Below are 19,089 nucleotides of genomic sequence, written 5' to 3' on the forward strand. Positions count from 1 at the left end.
CGATCGAAAGAAAAGGACGTAAAAGTGTTGGACACCGTGGTTTGATTGGCACATCAATGAGTCCTTCAACACCAAAAGAAAAAGCTAAATTAAAGACGCACATGCTGAAATCGTGGCGTCAAACCGCTCCTTCTGCTGCTCGAACTTTCCGACGAATGCCTGCACCTGTACGTCACGTCTGCACGCGTTCACAGCGGCAGATGTAGCTGAGCTCGTCACACCTCTGGAATCAAAGTAAGAACTGAGAGAAACGCGTCCGCAAACAGGAGCCAGATCATCAAAGGGGGGCCTTCAAAACACCTCTCGCTGCATGAGAGCGGTCCGTGTGGAGGTATGGGAGACGCTGGCGGCAGGAGTGGGACGGGCGGGGTGGAGGTGGTGTACTAATCGGGGAGGGAAGGAGGGATGGATGGATGTAGGAGGAGGAGGAAGGGAGGGATGATAAAGCCTGATCTGTGCCACGGGGCATTTATGGCTGTTGGGGAGGCAGGGGGACGGGGATAGGGGGAAAACGGGTGGGAGGAGGCATTGTCTGCTGTGTCCGCGCGTTTATAGGATTGAGCTCAAGTTTCCTTTGTGTTTCCATTTTGTTGAGGGATTATGTTCTTTGAGAGAGTTGTGCAAGCAGGCAGGCGCACAGAGTGGAGGCGGAGAGAGAGAAGATGGGTGAGGAGGGTGGAGGGGGGGGGGACACGAGCAGGGAGGGAGGATGTCTTTGTTCAGAGCGTTGATCATGAACAAGACAGATAGCAGAGGGTGTGTGTCTGCATGTGTGTGTGTGTATGTTTTTAACACCAGAGAGAGTGTGTGTGTGTGTGTGTGTGTGTGTGTGTGTGTTTGAGAGAGTGTGAGAGCGAGCAAAGCGAGATGTCAGGACATGTAACCAGCCATGTAACAATTTAAAATCAATTTGCCTCCCAAGAAGGAATTGCTCCGCGAGACATTTTTCCCCCTCCGAGCGTTCGCAGGACTTTCATTCTATCTAAATAGATATCAATTACATAATCGCTTTTCTTCTCTCTCTCCGCCCGCCCCGGCCGCTGCCGCCGCCGCCGCCAACTGCAAAGTTTGTCACACACACCGAGCTGCTGCAGCGTAATTGTTCCCCCCCTCCCTCCGCAGCGTAATGTTGTGTGATTGCTCGTGACATTTGCAGTGTCATTGATCAAACGGGGCAGAGTTGTAATGAAGACACACACACACACACACACACACAGAAAAAAAACTCTGACTTGAATCGAGGAGGGGTGGAGGTGGAGGTGGTGGTGCTGCTTGGAGAAGGGAGGTGTGAGAGTGTGAATTGTGTCAACTGAAGCAACAGTTTCATGTTGGAAACCGCCTCCTTTTACCCTCAAACAACCGACTCCCAAGTCACATCCAAAAGCAGTGTCTGTCTCTCTCTCTTTAATTGATTGGTGGTGGATGAAAGTCGGAGCCTCTCCATAATTCATCAAGAAATTCAAAAAACTGGAAGTCTTAACTGGTGATAATCTGAGCGCTGAAAGTTTTCCAACTCCTCTCATTTAAAAAAACACAAACACACACACCCTTTACCTTGTTCCAACCCCGCTGGGTAACCGTGCGCCCATTGTGTTTTCCACCACATGGTACATTTGCATAGGATAACCAACATATAGCAAATCATTTGCATGCCTGAAAGTGCACTTGAGTAACCGTAATTACACGTGACACCAATTACTCTGTTACTTTGTATTAAATTATAATGGAAAATTCCACTAGAGAATTGGAGCCTAATTGCATCTTAATTTGCATAATTTTGCATATTAATCACATCTCAGATGAATAATAAATTTCAGCAGATTTTTTAATTTATGCGCAGATATAAAAACAAGTTGAAAAATAATTTGAGTGAGTGTGAGAAAAAAAAAAATCAGGAACTATTACTTAGAGCATTTGTGATAATTTCTCTCATTACCCCACGCTCGAGTCAAAGATATCTGTACTCTTGATCAACAAGCTTCTCCAAAAGTTTAAAACCTTCAGCGAAGAAATAAAGAAGAAGAAATGGAGAAAACATGAATTTTTTTTGGGAAATATCCATGCATCAATTTTACATAAAACTTTGTGGCTCTTTCATTGCCGAGATGCCAAATACATCCTACGATGATAATTCAAATTTTCTCTTTTCTTTCTTTCTTTTTCTTTCTGTTTTTTTTTTTTCCTGGTCAACACCTGTGCCTGCTATTGTGCGTGGCTCCCTGCCAACAGACACAAAATCCAAAACCTGTAGCCCAGATTAAATTCAAATTCACAAAACAACATTTCCTTTCTTTCTTTTTTTTTTAAAAAACAGATTTAACATGCCATGTCTTTGCAGCGGGAAGTTATTTTATAAAAAACCTGATAAAAAACAAATAATATCTGCTCCTCACTGTGGAAGATTTGAAAAAGAAACTGGAATCAGGACAAACAAAGTTACGGGAAAACAAGAAAAATGCATTAATCAGTTTTATATTATGCACGTTGTCGCGATCTTTCCCAACCTTTTGTGGCGTCTGACCCGTAAAATAAAAAAAAAAGAAGAAAGAAGTGTCTACCTGTGACTTGAGTTCTACAATTTTGTTTTTGGGGGGGAAAAAATTACAATAATTTAAAAAATAAAACAAAAATTTAAGGAAAATATGGAAAAATGTCATTCATGTATTCACTACAGTATAATACACACTCCAGATTCCATCTCATAGAGAGAAATAAATGGAGTTTTCAGACACTTTGACAGATGTAGACGTCGTGCTACACAACTGTAATTTTTGCATCTATAAATGCATTATGGGATTATTACTGTTCATGCCACAGAGACTACTTTTCCACTTTATTAGGGGAATTTTGGAGGGCAAGAATTCCCCCATTAGACTCACAATCGTACATATTGTGCACTATATATTAAACAGGGATTTATTTTAACCCTGTGAAGCTCTTTCTTATCCTCCACCTCCATCTGATGTATTCATTTTCAAACATTTCCCTTAAAGCAGCAGAAAAAAAACATAAAATGAGATATTCCAGAGCAGCGTGTCTTATTGATGAGTTAGCCTCATACACTATTGATAAAGCAGGCTCCATATTTAACCCATGCTCCACTAGTGACCTGCCTCACACACTCTGGAGGTTTGCCTCGACACGACATCTTCATCTGGATGTTACCCAGGAGTTCACCCGTGGACAACAGTGCCTTTTAGTGGCACAGCAGAGGAAGATGAAGCTCGGTGAAGACGAGACGCGCCGTCTCCACGACGCTGAGTCACATTCGTGTGTGAGACCGGTGACGCTCTGGGCAGGAGAGTCCAACAGCGTGCAGGCAGGATGTTTCAGAAAATAAAGAATTAATAAAAATCTGTAAATTCAACATTTTTAAAGTCATTTATTTGGACATGTGTTAATTTCATCTGTAGATTAATGTTCTAACTGCTACGTCAAGGAATTTTCCAAACTGCTGTGTGTCTAATTGTTGTTGTTGTTATTCTTAATTTGAATTGAACTTAATTGATTTGCCAAAATAAAGTTACATTTAAAGAAAAAGCCTGTGAACACAAAGGGATGGGATGGGAGCCACACTGCTGTTTCCAATGATACTAATTAAGGTTCAGTTCCATTTATTGCAGCGGAGACAGGGGCCACTCTGTTTGACCTGAATGGAACGGAGCCTTAACACCTGTGTTGACCCTGCTGCTGTGGAAAAGGTTCCTGGGTTGGGAAAAGCTCTGATAAAGTGAAAACTTTGTCCGTCTCTGCAGGATGTGAACTCGTCTCACCAAAGAGACGCAGAGGACGTGACCTCAGAGCAGAAACTGACCCGACAGGCTTGGATGAACTGTTTTAAAGGAGGTTTATCTGCTTAATTCTACATTAAAAGGACACAAACATCTATTTTCTGACAGTTTAGAGGCTGTTTCATGACACGGATCACGTATTAATCATTCACACATGATGTTTCATGACACGGATCACGTATTAATCATTCACACATGACAACAATCATCATTCCTGACTCCACTCTTTCATATTTTTCCTTCGCTCTGCTGAGGGTGTATCTGCACATTCTACCCCAACAATTAATCCCAGCCGGTGTGGAGTAATATTAATATTCTGCTCCATCCGACCAGCAGATGTAAAAAGACACACATAATTGCTGCTGAAGGTTTCCGTGTCTGAGCACAGTTTCATATAAAGCCAAAGTGCTGCGCTGCTAATTACTGATCAATAAAATTAGTTTGAGGGAGAACTTCAGGTGGGCGGGGCCGCGCGCAGGTGTGTGCCGCGTGCGTGTGAGCGCGCGTAGAGAGAGAGAGAGAGAGAGAGACGCGGGAAAACAAACCGGGAGCTGACCTGTAATCACCGGGAACAGCGGGGATTTAATGATGTTTTGGTCTGCTGATCAAATTTCACATTTTCGCACAATCATTTTTGGGCACCTGCGCAGAAAACAAAGCCTGGGCGGGAACCGGCGGCCCGCAGGAACAACTGTGCGTGTGTGTGTGTGTGTGTGTGTGTGTATGCACTGCCTTTTTACATGTTCTCATTTATTGTGCTAATAATTCATGCACTTAAAGTTTGTTTTCTGTTCATACTTCACAAACACACTCATGGCACGAGGCTGATAAATGGATATGTGTCTCCCTCTACCGGCGTCTGTCCGGAAAAACACTTTGCTGCCTTTAGGTGCTCCCTGTAAGTTTCGATTCTCAGTCATAAAGAGGGAAAATCAGCACAAATATCAGTATTTGAAAACCTGCTACTACTGCTGCATGGAACAGCACACGATAAACAAAATAAATCAGTTCCAAATAAAAGTTTCTCAAACTTTTTTACACCGTGTATCACCTCAGAAAATATTTTAAAGAACCAGCATTATGACCTTACAGAGCTGCAGACAGTCTACACAGGAGGCAGGTTCATGTTGTTCATTGTTGACTGTTGAATCCTGAATGAAACCGGTTCAAGAACCAGAGCTGAACTGTTGGAAAGCAGCACTCCTGATCCTGATCCTGATATTTCCAGTTTGGAGCCACGATCTGCAGTTTTTGAACTTACTACCTACTATCATTCACAGTCGATCACATCTGAGCTCATGTGTGCGTTCAACGGGTAAGAACGTGACTATGTTTTGCTTTGCAGGATGTTGATCATAAGATATGTTTTTAAATTAATTTATTTCATTTAAACTATATCTTTCAGAAGTTCCTCCAAGTACCACTGCAAGCAGGCCACGTACCACTACTAGTACTCGTAACATAGTCTGAGAAACTGTTCTAGAAGATATTTGTTGGTAAATCATAAGTCGTCCTGTTGTATCTGACAGATAATATTACATTTTGAATGTTTCAAACTTCAGTTGATAGATGAAGTAATGAGCAGCAGCAATCTGATAGTTATTAAATCATATAAAATATATTCAGATACATTAAACAGAAATGAATGATAATTAAAAACAGCAGCAGAAAAGAAGCAATCCTGCAGTCTGGCTGCATTTAATGTGCTACCACTGATTATTCCGGCTTTTCTAACGGTACCTGAAGGCAGCAGTCATGTGTGTACGTCCTAGGCATTGTGGGTACAGCATTGGGTGAGGAGGTGTCTGTGCGCATGGTGGCTGGTCCAGCTCCGGTCAGCGCTCCAAACGGCTTTTACGCAGCGTCCTCTCCGCTCCGATGCAGCGCGTCTTCAGCCGCGCTTCATGCCGGGAGCTCGGCGGCCTCGCGGCTTGCTCGCCCGGGCTCTGCGGCTGGAAGAACGGCCTGACCTGCAGGAAGCAGCCGGTGCTGCACCGGCAGTGGTCGGGGGTGTGCGTGCGTCCTGCGCGTCCTGCGCGTCCTTTCACCGGGGAGCAGGGCCGGAAGCTGTGCAGGGCCAGGCTCGTGTTGGCCGGGCAGAAACACAGACTGTTCGGCTCACAGCCTGGAGACAGCGACCCGCCGAGGAGCTCCAAGGACGAGCCGCGTATCGCCGTGGTCGGCATCACGAATCCGATCACATGGCTCCGGTGTAAACTCCTCATATTTCTCATCAATCTACACTTTGACTTAGACATCGGCTCTGTTGAGTTTGGCAGAGGGGTGAAGCAGGTAAATACTGCCACAGGTACCAACAGGCCTCCTACCAACTGCTCCTGCATCAGTAATAAACAGCTGGTAACATTTGTCCATATGTGGCCGATGAAAGGATTCATATCTCCAAAACAGTGCCCTCTATTCTCCCAGTCAATGAGGCAAACATGATGTGACATGAGCATGAAAACATTCCACAAACAAACACGACATCAGGTTGAAAAGCTGAGCTCGAGCTTTAGTAATCCAAAAGGATGAAGACATCCCAAAATGTGTGATATATAAGTTAATATCAAAATAAATCATTCCTGTTTAGAAAGCAAGCTCAAAGCTGAGATCCAGGTCCTTAAATCACTCTGGAAAAATGGAAATTTTAACTTCTTAGCTGCTCAATAGACGATTGTTTCCTCAACCGTTCTTCTAATGTCAAGAATTAACTTGTGACCTCATTGGAAAACTAATTTTAAAGTCTATGAAGAGTGTCTGATTTGAAAAAAGCTTGGTTTGAACACGAGGTGACACGGTTTAACAGTCGCGGGCGAGGAATAGGTGCGATGACGTGAGGCGCTCGACATGACGCAGCAGAATAAATCACCTTGTTGTATCTCGTCCGTCCAGGCTTTGGTCCACATCTCCAAGTTGATGTCCAGTGGCCAATACCACAGGATGGTGGGGATAGTGTCCACAGAGGTAACACACCATGCACACAAAGTAGAGATATATTCAACTGACTTCATAGAGCTTTCACAGCCTGCTGAACCTGTATGTGTTAATAAATTGAACTGTTTCATCCACGTTCGATGTCGGACAGTCCGACAATGTCATGAGTCCTCCAAAAGTGTAGGTCCACATTCACCTTGAGTGTCTTCCAATCAAATGTAGTCCATTTGTTTTGGTTATACGTGTCCGTTTTCTTAGTTTTGATAATGTCTTTTGTCATTTCAGATGATCGAGCACATTGAGAAGCAGTGCAGCTCTCTCAGCGACGCTCAGAGGCAACAGTTAGCCGTCACCATGGACGACATTTTAGTTACGCTTCCGGAAGACGTGTCTGTCGCCTTCGATCAACGCGGTGAGTTCGGACCATTAAAGTCACGTTTGAGTTGCAGCTTGCATTACATCAAGGGTTCCCCTGTTGGTCAGTCTAGTTCTTTCACCACTTGGGCCAACCGGCTGACCTCTACGGCAAAGTTAGAGTGTACTTCTCGAAACGGATTTGATTAGTCGAAGGTCGTAAAGCTGTCCAAGGATGAACTTGTGACCTCAGTTTCAGAGCTGGAGCCTCATTGTCGAGTTCTTTTTTTATTTATCATCAGTGCCCCTTCAGATCTTGAGGTCACGCTCACAAATGTGTGTCTTGCATTTGAGCAGAAGCACTATATATCTTCTCAGAAACTACTTTTAAAGGTGCACTCGACCTTTGGCTGCTGCTCACTGCCCACTCTCAGGTGTAACTGAAGAATGTTGCTTTCAAGACTTTATCTCCACTGCTAACTCGTCCGCTGGACGCTCTCTGGTTTCTGTCTTTTTCTTTGCAGGTAGAAAGTTCTGCTCCATAGTTTTGAGGTTTTGGTTCCTGTCAACATCCGAAGGCCCCGATGACCCCAAGGCCAGGATCTTGAAAGTGGCCCCTCGTGAAGATGGCGCCCCGCAGAGGAAAGTCGCGACAGCAGTCTTTGAGTAAGCGCTCAGTCTGTCGTGCACACATCTCAAATGTGGCGATACATCCAAAAAGTATGGATTACGATCAAATCTTCCCTCGTTCAGCTTGGACATGTTCAAATCTATTTCATGCAGTGTGTGGTGACTCTTTTTTTGCCTAAAGCTCATTTCTGATCATTAATTTGCTCCGGCGTTTGGTTTATTTCTCTCATATAGAGCATGTTAAATCACAATTAAAGGGTACAGATATTTACTTAGAGAGATAATTATATGTTGGCATAAGCTCAAAGTTACCTGCAGGCTTTCCAACATATGGCATGTCTGTTTTTGTCGGATCCACAGCTGATGGTGGTGAGTTAAATGTTTTTTGGGGGGGTTTTTTCTTCAAATTTATGTGGATAAATTTGGATAAATGTTCCTAAGTGTTATGTGTGGGTGGATGAGAGTTCATCTTTAAAGCCTCGTTTGAGGAAACGGTGAAAGTGACTTAAAAATTCACTTTCAAGTGAGAAATACAGGACGATCCTTTGACTGTATTCACTGTAACTTCAGTGAGACATGCTGGCACACTTTCCAGGTGGTCAGTGTACCGTGAAGCTCAAGTAGTGACTTATTAAGTCCTTTTTCAGACATGCACCTTGTTACGTGAATGTAGTGGCAATGTAACATGTTGATGTTAAGCTAAAGAAACCCCCAAAATCAATAAAGCAATCTCACCAGGTCGGCCAGATTTACTAACATGTTTGTGTCACTTTCAGTAAGTCTGAGTTGAATGTTGTCAGATTAATGTAAAACCTCAGACCGCCTTTTTCTATCTTATCCAGCAAAACATTTCACATTCAGCTCGTGAGAAACCTCAAGTCCTGTCATGACAGCTTATCTGACTTTAGAAAATAGGCTGTCATCCTGTGTGAGAACAAAAAGCAGCTTCTATCCTCTACTATTTAACTCATGGCTACTCTCAGCGGTGCTACTGCTTGTTCCAACAGCCCATTATTCTAAAACCCCAATGGTCTGAAAAATGTCCCATTGGACCAAAAGCCCATCTGTCTGACAGTCAACAAAAACAACAACCAAAACCACTGCTCAGGCCAGTATCTCACCAAAGAGTGTAACACGCATGCTGGTTCACCATGTGCTTTTCATGCCAAGGCGAGTCAAAATATGACATTGACACAGCATCCTCAGGTTAGTCTTTGAAAATTACGCTTTTTAGACTTACTTTGTTTAGGTTCTGGCACCAAAAATACTTTGGTTTAGGTAAAGGTAAACACAGCCAACGACTCTGGTGATGGGGTACGCACCAACTCAGGTAAAACTTTGCACCAACTCTGCGTTTGTCATCTGGTGGAAGGCAGGAAAGATAGACTACATGGGGAAAACCCCCTTCGGGTTTAGCACCACAGGCAAAAGGCAGGAAAGGCAGCTGCAGGGAGAGTGGGCATTTCTTTTCGGGATAACAGGATGTGGGACAAATGAGCTTTTGGTCCAATGGGACATTTGTTTTTTAGACTGTTGGGGTTTTAGAATAATGTGCCGTTGGAACAATGGCATGGCACCCATTGTCGTGACTCTTCACTGAAATGTCTCATGTCATGAGGAAAATTAACGTAACATTCACCACGGTCATCACTTTGGCAGAGAGCAATGTTATGTGTTCCATGTCTGAAAAGGGCCCCATGACCGAGTCCAGTTCTGATTAGATAAAATTCTGTTACTGCATCACTTCAGTTGTTCTAATTTGGGTCTAAAGAACCGCTAATATGATTTGCCGCTGAAACAGAAAGGGGAAATGATTTCACTCCCAGTGCATGTAACAGTGAAAGCCTCTTTCCATTTCCAATCAGTAATCCAGTTAGTTGCGGGACCACATGGTGTGGCTATTCTACCTAATGCCCACCTATCTAGTTAGCCAGATTCTCTTTCCTATTGTTTCAGGTCTTAGAATCCCCTCCGAGAAAGCCTGTTACACTTCAAATGTTATCCCAAAGGCTAGCAAACCGGCAGTTTGGCAGGATAGGAAAGCTCATTGTTTTCAAGGTGAGACAAGAAGAAGAACTTAGTTTGAGTTGAGCTTTTTCCTCCAGGATTTTTAGTACTACTAAGAAGAAAACACAGGGTCTGCATGATGTACTGGGGAGCTGTTCATGTTTATAATGAGAATAAACCATCATAGCTCCTGTTTGTCTGTTTTTTGTCCAGGTTCCACGGCGAGCTGTTGAAGGGAACCTCGCCTGACTGGACGGTCACAACTGTTTGGCACTGGCATTGGAATCAAGCTGAGTGATTTGACTTGACACCACGAGGCCATTTGTCAGACATCGGGCCTCAACAGGGGAGTCGTGATTGGCTCGATTTACTTGAAACTGGACCACAGGCAAAGTGAGATGAAGACTGATTGTTACACAGTTTGACTGTCTATCAGGATGACATGAAAGAAGAAAGAAAGGAACCCTACTTGAATCATCCTCAGACCCTCAGATAGATGCCTTTTTAAAGCCTCCTTTGAATCACCTGTTCAACACAGTCAGGTGTTTTTTTTTTTTAGCTGTGATGTGAACAGAGTGATGAGAAAGACTGTTATCCAAAGTGTGTGCTGCCAAAAAAAAAAACACCACTTCAGGTACGTGTACTGGCTTTTTCAAGTTTCTCAGTTGTCATGGTGATGGCTCAGGTGTTGATGCCTTGGTCATGTGACAACGGGTGCTTGTGTATATATATATGGTCACTGTTTTCCAAAGTTCCGTACTTACTGTAGGTCATCTCCATCACAACTGAGAAAGACCATGACGCAGCTGAAAGTTCCAGAAAAAGGTGGTAGGTGGACCTGGATTCCAAGGTCAAGTCCATTAAGTTGTTTTTTTAAACCAGTACTATATATTTCTTTAATAAACTGCCTGATCATTGCACCAAACTGAACTCTTTGATTTACTCACAATCTCATCAACAGTACACCTCTCTGACAGCGCACTGATAAACTAAGGGACTGATGAAATAAAGGATAAACTAAGGGTCTGAAAAAAAAAAGAAACGCTCTCTCAATAATTTCCATACAGTCCCTAACTTTGACTTAAACATCAACAGGATAATGGAACGGCTGACTCTGCATTAAAGGTAAAATCCTTAATTTTCCACATGTGGTTCATGAAACATACGTATCTGTTTTATGTAACCTCTTATCCGGATTGGGGTCATAGGTGGTGCTGGAGCCAGCTGACTTAGGGCGAGAGGCGGGGTACACCCTGGACAAGTCGCCAGTCCATGACAGGACACAGCCTAGATATTAACCTCTAAAGTTCATGTCTTTGGACTGTGGGAGGAAGCCGGAGTACTCTGTAAGAACCTACACAGACACGGGGAAAACATGCAAACTCCAGCTGAGGTTTAAACCAGAAACCTTCTTGCTGTGAGGCAACAACACCAAACCACTGACATGAAACGTGTAAACAACCAAACATATTAGTGTTGAGCAACAGGAAACAAGATAATCCATTTTCCATCGTAAGCAGGGGGACGCGCATGTTCTGGTACACGGCTGTCAAGAAAGTACTTAATGGATCAACAAGAGATCACAACACGAGTCTCGCACCAAATGAAAAAAAAAAGTTGTATTGCATCGCTGCGAGCGAGACTGACAAATTCTAGCAGGAGATTCTCCACCCTTTTAACTAAAACTCAGACGCAGGCCTGCGTCTGAGCCCGCGGTCATTGCCAAGGAACATGTCGCTTGTCAAAAACATCACGTCTGACAGGCTCTCGAATGCCGCGTGTCATCCCATTCTGTTAAAAGCTCGCTTGCAATATTATTAATGTTGACAACGTATCTGACAAACAGAGGATTCTGTCATTAGCGGACGCTAATTCATGCATAATGAAACACGCAGAGGATTATTCTAATTTTTGCTGCATAGTAATATGTGGTCTGTGGAAGTTTGCGTGGGGGGTTTTTCTGGTTCCAGTGGAGCATCTCGCGGAGTCGTAATGAGATTAAGTGAGTGTGGTTAGCTCAGCACATGTCAATATGCTCGTGGATATGGTGAGAGCACATTAAACAATTTACCACGCCTGTGCATCACTCAGTTTAATGGAAATTAACAAGAAAACAAAAGCGAGTGGTGAATGTACAAAAAGCTAATGGTTTTTTTATTAGTTATTTTACTGTTTTGTGATGTTCTGACATGTGGATCAGTCGAGGCTGCGTGCCAACCTGTTTTCATTAATCTCGTTAGCGAAGCAGATTGCAAACAATTCCTCATACCTCTCTGCATCTGTATATCTGCATGAGTCTCGGCTCTGGGAAGCCATAAATTAATTGCGGTATCTCTGTCAGACTCCCATTTTAAGGCTGATTAATAGAATTACAAGATAAATATGCTTGGAAATCAAATGTGATACTCTGACAGAACAAATGATAAGGTGCGGAGGAGGTACCTCTCAGAGTCTTCCACCATCACAGAGACAGTCACACCGGGTTTAGTCCAAAGCAATCAACTGAAGATTTAACACCGCTCACAGCAGCTTAGGTGTACTAACAACAGATGACGTGTCCCCCCCAACAGAAGAAAGGTGACATGTTGACATGACAAATGAGCTGCTTCTGTGCATGAAATTCTATTTTTCATTTTAATAGAGGAACTGATCTCTGGGTCTTTTGTTTGTTGACATGTTTATCTCTGAATATGTGGCCGTGTTAATATTGTGTCCTGTGCTGACTGCTGAACACTTCGACTTGACAGCGATACAAATCCTCTTAAAGTACATGTATATTGTTTTTCTGTGCAGGGAGGTTAAATAAAACGAAAACTCGCTTACTTTGAGTCAGTCAGTTTCATATTCAGAAGATTTGGACTTTGTTCCTTTGTTTTCTTTTCTCCTTTGTTCATTTTTTTTTTTTATGATTTGAGACCGGAAACCAGTCTTTATAATCAGGCCAGAACAAACAAGTCGAGACTGAGACTACTTCAAAACAATCACAGCAACATTAATGATGATGGTAAACACATTCTGCTTTCTAACACCAATACATGTTTGTCTCAGTTCCCTGCATGCTGATGTGCCCCCTGCTGGGCAAGAAAATATGAACCTGGACAGTGTCAGAAAAGCATTTCTATATAAGAAGAAAACCCTGAGTATGTCCTCTTTAAGGGATTCTGAGGACACCAAAGACGAAGTTTTCTTTGGTGTAAAATGTGCTCCGTGGTGCATTCATGGCTGCATGTAATACTGCATCAAACAAGTTGTTTGTTGCTTTTTCCATTAAAGAAGATACAGCATGATGAAAGTCAACATGTTCAGTGCAGCGGGTACAGTGTGTTTCTTCACATAACCCTCTTTTGGTCGAGCTGCTCTGCCAGGAACTGTGAACTGGCTTCCAGTGAATTCATGAAATAACGGGAACACTCCGAAAGAAAAACGGGTCAAGAGGATGCTCAGATAAAGACTCATGGTGAAACACATGGGTTCGTTTTGTGTGTTCCCTCTCTGTATTTACTTAAACCACAGTCGTGATATGGTAACTGTGAAATGAAGGGTTAAGTCAGCTGAATAGAAGAGCAATGGAATACGTGACAGCACAAATGAATCACGTGCAGAGGGTGTTGTTCTTAGTATTTAGTTAGGTCACCTACCAACTCAAACAAACTCTACTGGCACAAAAAGAGAATGAAATGGACATATTCACTGGGAGAACTCTTGTTAATACAGTGAGTGAATAATTTACAAGAAAGCAAAGCTCAAATATGTCTCCATATAAACAATAATGTAATGACAAAAAGTGTTATATTGGTCTAAAAGTATAAAAAATAACCTGATTTTGTGGTTACGGAGAAAAAGTGTAAAGATTTTTGCATTATGGTTGTCTTTGTAACAGCTCAGCTGCCACGTGCTCGATGATTGTTTACTATGTGGCTTGAAATCCACGACGGTCATTATCAAACATGCACTCATATTAAACTAAAACAGTCTGAAGTTTACTGCGATGAGTGTTTTACATTACTTTTATTTCCATGAGTACGTTACGGAAAGCCTCGACACAAACTTCCCCTGCCGGATGCTTCATGGACGCCAGCCTCCAGGCCTCCTCGAATACTTCCTCAGAAATGTTCACGCCCACATTCCTGAAGATCTCTGCAATCTGTGAAGACCAGGGGGGAAGACGAGTGTCGGTATCAGACACCAAGTCATGCTATAACTGTGAGATTTATGTATTTTTGACTTGTACTGTTTTAGGCCGTGCTGCAGCACCTATGATGATTAATCAGGAAAAAATAACTGAATGAAAATGAAACTGTCTGTGTTGGAAAAGATAAAAAAAAGAAAAACACCTTCTCTTGACAAACATTTAAAGAAAACAACAAATAGAAAAGAATGAAAGAGTGACACAGAGAGTGCTCTGCGGGTTTTAACAAAACAAGTCTCATACCTTATTTGTCATAAGCTGACTCTGTTTTTAAAAATAGAAACTGAAATTTAAATAAAGTCAATGAAGTTCGGATGTTTTTCTGAATATGTAATAGAGCATAAAAACAGGAAAGACTGCCTGCTATATTCAGCGTTTGTCAAGTACCCAACAGTGCATTCAGCTGTGAACATCATTTCTGCCAAGATGTTTCATATCTTGCTTCTCGTATAGAAATAAAACATTTTCAATAAACAGGAAATTAAAAAAAAACGTATGGGAAGAATGAACAGATTCTATCTTTCTGGTGTCAGAGAGGCTTAAAACTAAAGATGCACACACTGCATTGAAAGCTGCTTTGAATAAAAGTGTGTGCCAAACGAATGATGTGTATGGAATGGAATGAAACGATGTGATTGGTCGTAAAAACTGGATTAACTACACTAATATTCAGGGTTCACTGTAGCTACACTGATCTATCTAAAGTCGCGTACCTCCTTTTTGGTGCGGGGACAGAAGAAGTGTTTCTCATGAACACCCCTGAGTGTGTGAACTGATGGATGCAGAAGGTCCCCAGCCGTGGATGTATCGCCGTAGTTGGTGGTGTCACTGACTCTCCTCAGGCGTGGAGCTGGAAGGTCGGAGCGCACGGACGGGATGCCGTAGGCGCGGCTGCCTAAAGTAACGAGCGAGAGAGACCACGTGGTGAGTAAGGACTGAATATAAGTTCAATTAACACAGATAAAACTATTGCATTAGTAAAACAGAACTAGAATATGAAAAAATGTATTTAGTATTTTGCTGTTCTTGGTTATTTCAGCCTTGTTGTGTGTCACTGTGTATGCTTTTCTATTGCACAGCACACTTATCATCACATTTCTATTTCTGTCTCACCTGATGGACGATCACTGGCGGCCCCGATGAGGGAAGAGGAGGTCACGAAGTGGTTCGGGGCTGCTTTGGGTCGCCTCAGGGTTCTGATGGTCTTCAACGAGCTGCCTGGCTCAACAGGCTCCAGGTCATCAGGCTTAATCAAGGCCTGAGAGGCAGGAAGCTGTGCCGACTCTGACGAAGGTTTCCTCTCTACGTTGGCTGGAGCCGTGCTGGTATGGCGCTCTGCAGGAGACAAAGTGAACAGAAAATGCCTTCACACACAAAACCACATCACCCTGAAATCTCAACGAAGTCGTTTTAACTCTCCTGACTTGAAACCTAATTCTGATGTCAGTGTTTTCCCATTTAACTGACCATTCGTCATAAGGAGTTGCTCTCGGCTCTTGATGGGCATCTTGCCCTTCCAGTTGAGAAAGTTAGCAAACTCCAAGAAGTTAATGAGTCCGTCCTTGTCCGCGTCGCAGTAGTCCATCAGGTCATCCAAGACCGGCCCGCTCACATCCAGCTGGACTTGTCGGCACACTGCCTGCAGGTCCTCTCTGTCAATCATCCCCTTGCCTTTCTAGTGTTTACATGAACAGAAATACACAAAAAGGCTCAATGACTTGTGTTTTGTTACATTATCACATGACACTGTGTCACATCTCTGGCCTTATCTTGACAGGTGTAGCCAATAACGTGACAGCTGTCAGGGTCTAAACGGGAATTTCATTCTGGAGAAAGACTGCTGATATTTGAAAATATACGCCGCCCACCGACGCTCCTTCAGAAGCTCTGACCCCCAAATTCACAACCTGCCAACCCTAAAAACAAGCAGGCTAACATGGTGTGGAAGTGGGTGTCTCTTTCTCATAGCTGTAGTAAAACAAACGTCATCAAGCATGCAAAATGGAGCAAAAACTAGTGTGTTAATCGTTAGATTGTTTTTGCGAAACAACAGTGACTGAAAAGTGAAATGTTGCTTTGTACACTTTGTCGTCGTACCTTGTCATAATGTTTGAAGGCCTGCAGCAGGGAGGGGAAGTTGTGGAAGTTGACCTTCTTGAGGTGGTGTTGCACTGCGTTAACAAGACTGCGCTGTCGGTCTCTGCCTCTCACGAACTGGCCCGGCTCAGTGGAGTGAATTACTTCTCCAACACCTGCCCAGGAAGCAGGGGGAAAAAAAACGTCTGATGACTTGAACAAAACAAAAAAAGAAGCCACACCATGACACACCATATCTGCTGATACGTATTCAAACTCTACCGAATTCATCTGCAGACAAGACAATTCCAAAGGTGTGGTCTGGAGGAAACTTCAAGGTATTTCCTCTCCTGAAAACATTAAATTAAAACATATAAGAAAATAAAGTACAGAGAGACTTCACAGAATAAGGTCAGAGTTAGTGTGACAGAAACTTACAATCTGCCATGTTGTGGCAGCATCTTTTCCCTGTGGTCCCCAGATCTCTTCCAAACTGCCTTTGGATTGTAAAACCTGTGGCAAAATAACAAATATCGCAGAGTATAGCAGCTACGTCGCATAGTATTGTGGAAAAACACGCGTTCCCACTTATTGCGGCGCTTACTTCTGCGGTTCCCCGAGCCAGTGGAGAGTTTTGCAGAGATCACGGCCGTCGTTGTGATGAGGTGTGAGGATCCCAAACCTGCTGTCTTTACTATAGCGACTCCAGTCGTACTTCCTGTCGATGCGCTCGCCTGGATTTGGAGAAATCATATTTGTAAATGATAAACAACAACTTCAGAGCTACATTGATAGGTCGCTGGTATTAACAGTAAAGACCTTATGCATGCATAACATATATTTCTCCATACTTACCAACAAAATAGGCGTTGTGGCTTCGAATGTAAGCCTCGTGTTGATCCTGAGCCTCCCTCTCCAGCTCCTCTGCTGTTTTTGAAGGGTTAAGAAGCTCACGCACATCAAACCCTGCACAAAAAGGAACATATTACTATAATTATTACAAATATTCTTTAAAAATTGGAACATTTCGAGCAACATAAGTACACGGGTGACTTCCTTTTCTAAATATAGTAGAAATATTTGCATATTTACGTTACCGTTATCTTTTTTTCGTCTTTTTGATGATGATTCGACACCTACCTCTAACTGTTTTCACACCATGCGTTGTGTCGTCGTCATAACAGGCGGGAAGTCCATCACGCTGATCATGGGACCTGCCCAACGGTGCTTTTTTACTGGAGGCGTACACCGCTTCATTGAGCTCTTGTAACTTCGCTTCGAACAAGGTCTTTTGTGGAGGATTTAGTGCGCCTCCACCCTGTGGGGAATCATGCAGAAACTGTATCCACGTGTGTGTGTGTGTGCATCATCAAGATTTGTAATGTTTAAAAGTGTGTATGCAAAGTCAGCATGTTCCACTGCCACTGATCTTTTCTCAAACTGATCCATTGGCTATTCCCAAAAATAACACGTGAATTAGGCGTTGAGTAATTAATCAGGAGCATGAAGAATTACAGATTTAGGTGAGACATAAATCTGCAAGCAGAGTCATAGATGATTCATCATCAGCGATCTAAATATATATCAACCCACCAAATCTGGGGTAGTAAACCGCCGTTAATGCCCCCTTTGAACCAGGGGAAGTGGGTTTTCTTGTGTGTGGTACTCACAGTGAGGGAGGATTTGGTGCTGATGCCATGCACGAGCGTGCTGGCAACATCTGGATCATATTCCTTCCAGTTGTGCACTTTGACAGCTCCCGGCTCTGGTTGGTGTCTGTTACGAAAATTCTTTACCACAGGTGGTGTGGGTGCCTGAGAAGTAAAACTCAGATATGAAACATATAATGCATTTATTAGAAATGAGTCGAAATGCTCAGACAAACACATAAAACTGGACTTACCCTTGCCTCTTCTTGTAAGCAGGTCTTAGCTCTGTCTCCTTTAGGTTTTAGTTTACCAGCCTGGTGTTAAACAGAAACACAGTAAGACAAACATGCATTTAAAGGCCACACAGCTAACTTGACGTTATCTAACAACTTGACTTACCGTCGGTATGTCTGGACTTCTGTCAAAAACATTAACGCTTTGTGTATTTCCGTCGGTCATGTTCATCTTGAATTCACATGCAGCATCAAAACAAGTCAAATAATGTCCCAATTATGATTATTTCTGCCTGGAACAAGTTTTCTTTCTTCAGCTGAGACGTTGAGTGGCGCAGCTGTTTGAGTTCCGTTGCCTAGCAACAGCACTAAACGTGTAAAGAAAATACTTTGTTTTCAGGTGAATATAAAATAGTTTTAGTCAATGTAACTCTGATATTTGTGTGTTTAAGTTATTTCAATTAAGAATTTATCACTAATGTGAGAAAATAAACGTTTTTGGTGTTTCTTTATGGTTTTTTGAATTCATAAATATTAACGTTTAATTCCCCCTTTTTCCTTCTGAGACTCTTCTAAGTATTTTTTTTGCAAAGATATATACGAGTAAATCTGAAATTTACCTGTATATATACGAGTAGACGTTGAGTGGTGCACCTGTTTGAGTTCCGTTGCCTAGCAACAGCACTTTATACTACTATAATACTTTATTTTCAGGTGAATATAAAATTGTTTTAGCTAATGTAAAATGTGATATTTGTATGTTTATGTTATGTAAATTAAGAATGAATCAATAATATAAGATAATAGACGTTTTGGGTGTTTCTTTATGGGGTTTTAAACTCATAAATATTAACGTTTAAGTCCCCTTTATGCAGCCTAGTATCCTTCTGAGAGTCTTTTTATTGATTTTTTTTTTTTATTGATCCCTCTGAGAGTCTTGTTAGTGAGTGAGTGAGTGAGTGAGTGAGTTAGTTAGTTAGTTAGTTAGTTAGTTAGTTAGTTAGTTAGTTAGTTAGTTAGTTAGTTTTATTGCTTTTTTCCAAAGATATATACGAGTAAATCTGAAATTTACTAGTATACAGTATATACGAGTAGACATTGAGTGGTGCACCTGTTTGAGTTCCGTTGCCTAGCAACAGCACTACAAGGGTAAAAAAAATACTTTATTTTGAGGACAATTTTTTTGTTTGTTTGTTTTAGCTCATGTAAATGTGATATTTGTACGT

General features: G+C 42.4%; 2 protein-coding genes across 3 annotated transcripts; one reads left to right on the forward strand and one right to left on the reverse strand.

The window, feature by feature from the left end:
* The first annotated feature begins 5,549 nt into the window (after window positions 1-5,549).
* Window positions 5,550-10,646, forward strand: si:dkey-82o10.4 (m-AAA protease-interacting protein 1, mitochondrial). Of its 2 annotated transcripts, XM_027286238.1 has the most exons (5): window positions 5,552-6,083; window positions 6,684-6,755; window positions 7,011-7,137; window positions 7,604-7,745; window positions 9,930-10,646. In XM_027286238.1, exons 1-5 carry the CDS (start codon window positions 5,670-5,672, stop codon window positions 10,012-10,014), a joined length of 840 nt encoding a protein of 279 aa, XP_027142039.1. In that variant the 5' UTR covers window positions 5,552-5,669; the 3' UTR covers window positions 10,015-10,646. The 2 variants fall into 2 exon arrangements, with proteins under 2 accessions (XP_027142040.1, XP_027142039.1); XM_027286239.1 differs by lacking the exon at window positions 6,684-6,755 and having other exon boundaries at window positions 5,550-6,083.
* Window positions 10,647-13,708: 3,062 nt separating this feature from the next.
* Window positions 13,709-18,230, reverse strand: efhb (EF-hand domain family, member B). Its single transcript, XM_019279096.2, has 13 exons — window positions 18,030-18,230; window positions 17,885-17,944; window positions 17,652-17,795; window positions 17,122-17,299; window positions 16,837-16,947; window positions 16,586-16,715; window positions 16,420-16,494; window positions 16,264-16,331; window positions 16,003-16,157; window positions 15,373-15,580; window positions 15,019-15,240; window positions 14,619-14,800; window positions 13,709-13,860 (listed from the first exon to the last, which is right to left on the reverse strand). Exons 1-13 carry the CDS (start codon window positions 18,093-18,095, stop codon window positions 13,714-13,716), a joined length of 1,746 nt encoding a protein of 581 aa, XP_019134641.2. The 5' UTR covers window positions 18,096-18,230; the 3' UTR covers window positions 13,709-13,713.
* Between the last annotated feature and the right edge of the window lie 859 nt (window positions 18,231-19,089).

This window comes from Larimichthys crocea, chromosome XIII (genome assembly GCF_000972845.2).
Source record: "Larimichthys crocea isolate SSNF chromosome XIII, L_crocea_2.0, whole genome shotgun sequence".
Lineage (NCBI taxonomy): Eukaryota > Metazoa > Chordata > Actinopteri > Sciaenidae > Larimichthys > Larimichthys crocea.

Coding starts and splice junctions, on each gene's coding strand:
- si:dkey-82o10.4 (XM_027286238.1), top strand. CDS start 5,670: ATGCAGCGCGTCTTCAGCCGCGCTTCATGCCGGGAGCTCGGCGGCCTC. Junction 7,138..7,603: donor TGTCGCCTTCGATCAACGCG/GTGAGTTCGGAC, acceptor TTTTCTTTGCAG/GTAGAAAGTTCTGCTCCATA. Junction 7,746..9,929: donor GTCGCGACAGCAGTCTTTGA/GTAAGCGCTCAG, acceptor TTTTTTGTCCAG/GTTCCACGGCGAGCTGTTGA.
- efhb (XM_019279096.2), bottom strand. CDS start 18,095: ATGAACATGACCGACGGAAATACACAAAGCGTTAATGTTTTTGACAGA. Junction 17,300..17,651: donor GCACCAAATCCTCCCTCACT/GTGAGTACCACA, acceptor GATTCCCCACAG/GGTGGAGGCGCACTAAATCC. Junction 16,495..16,585: donor TGGCTCGGGGAACCGCAGAA/GTAAGCGCCGCA, acceptor ATTTTGCCACAG/GTTTTACAATCCAAAGGCAG.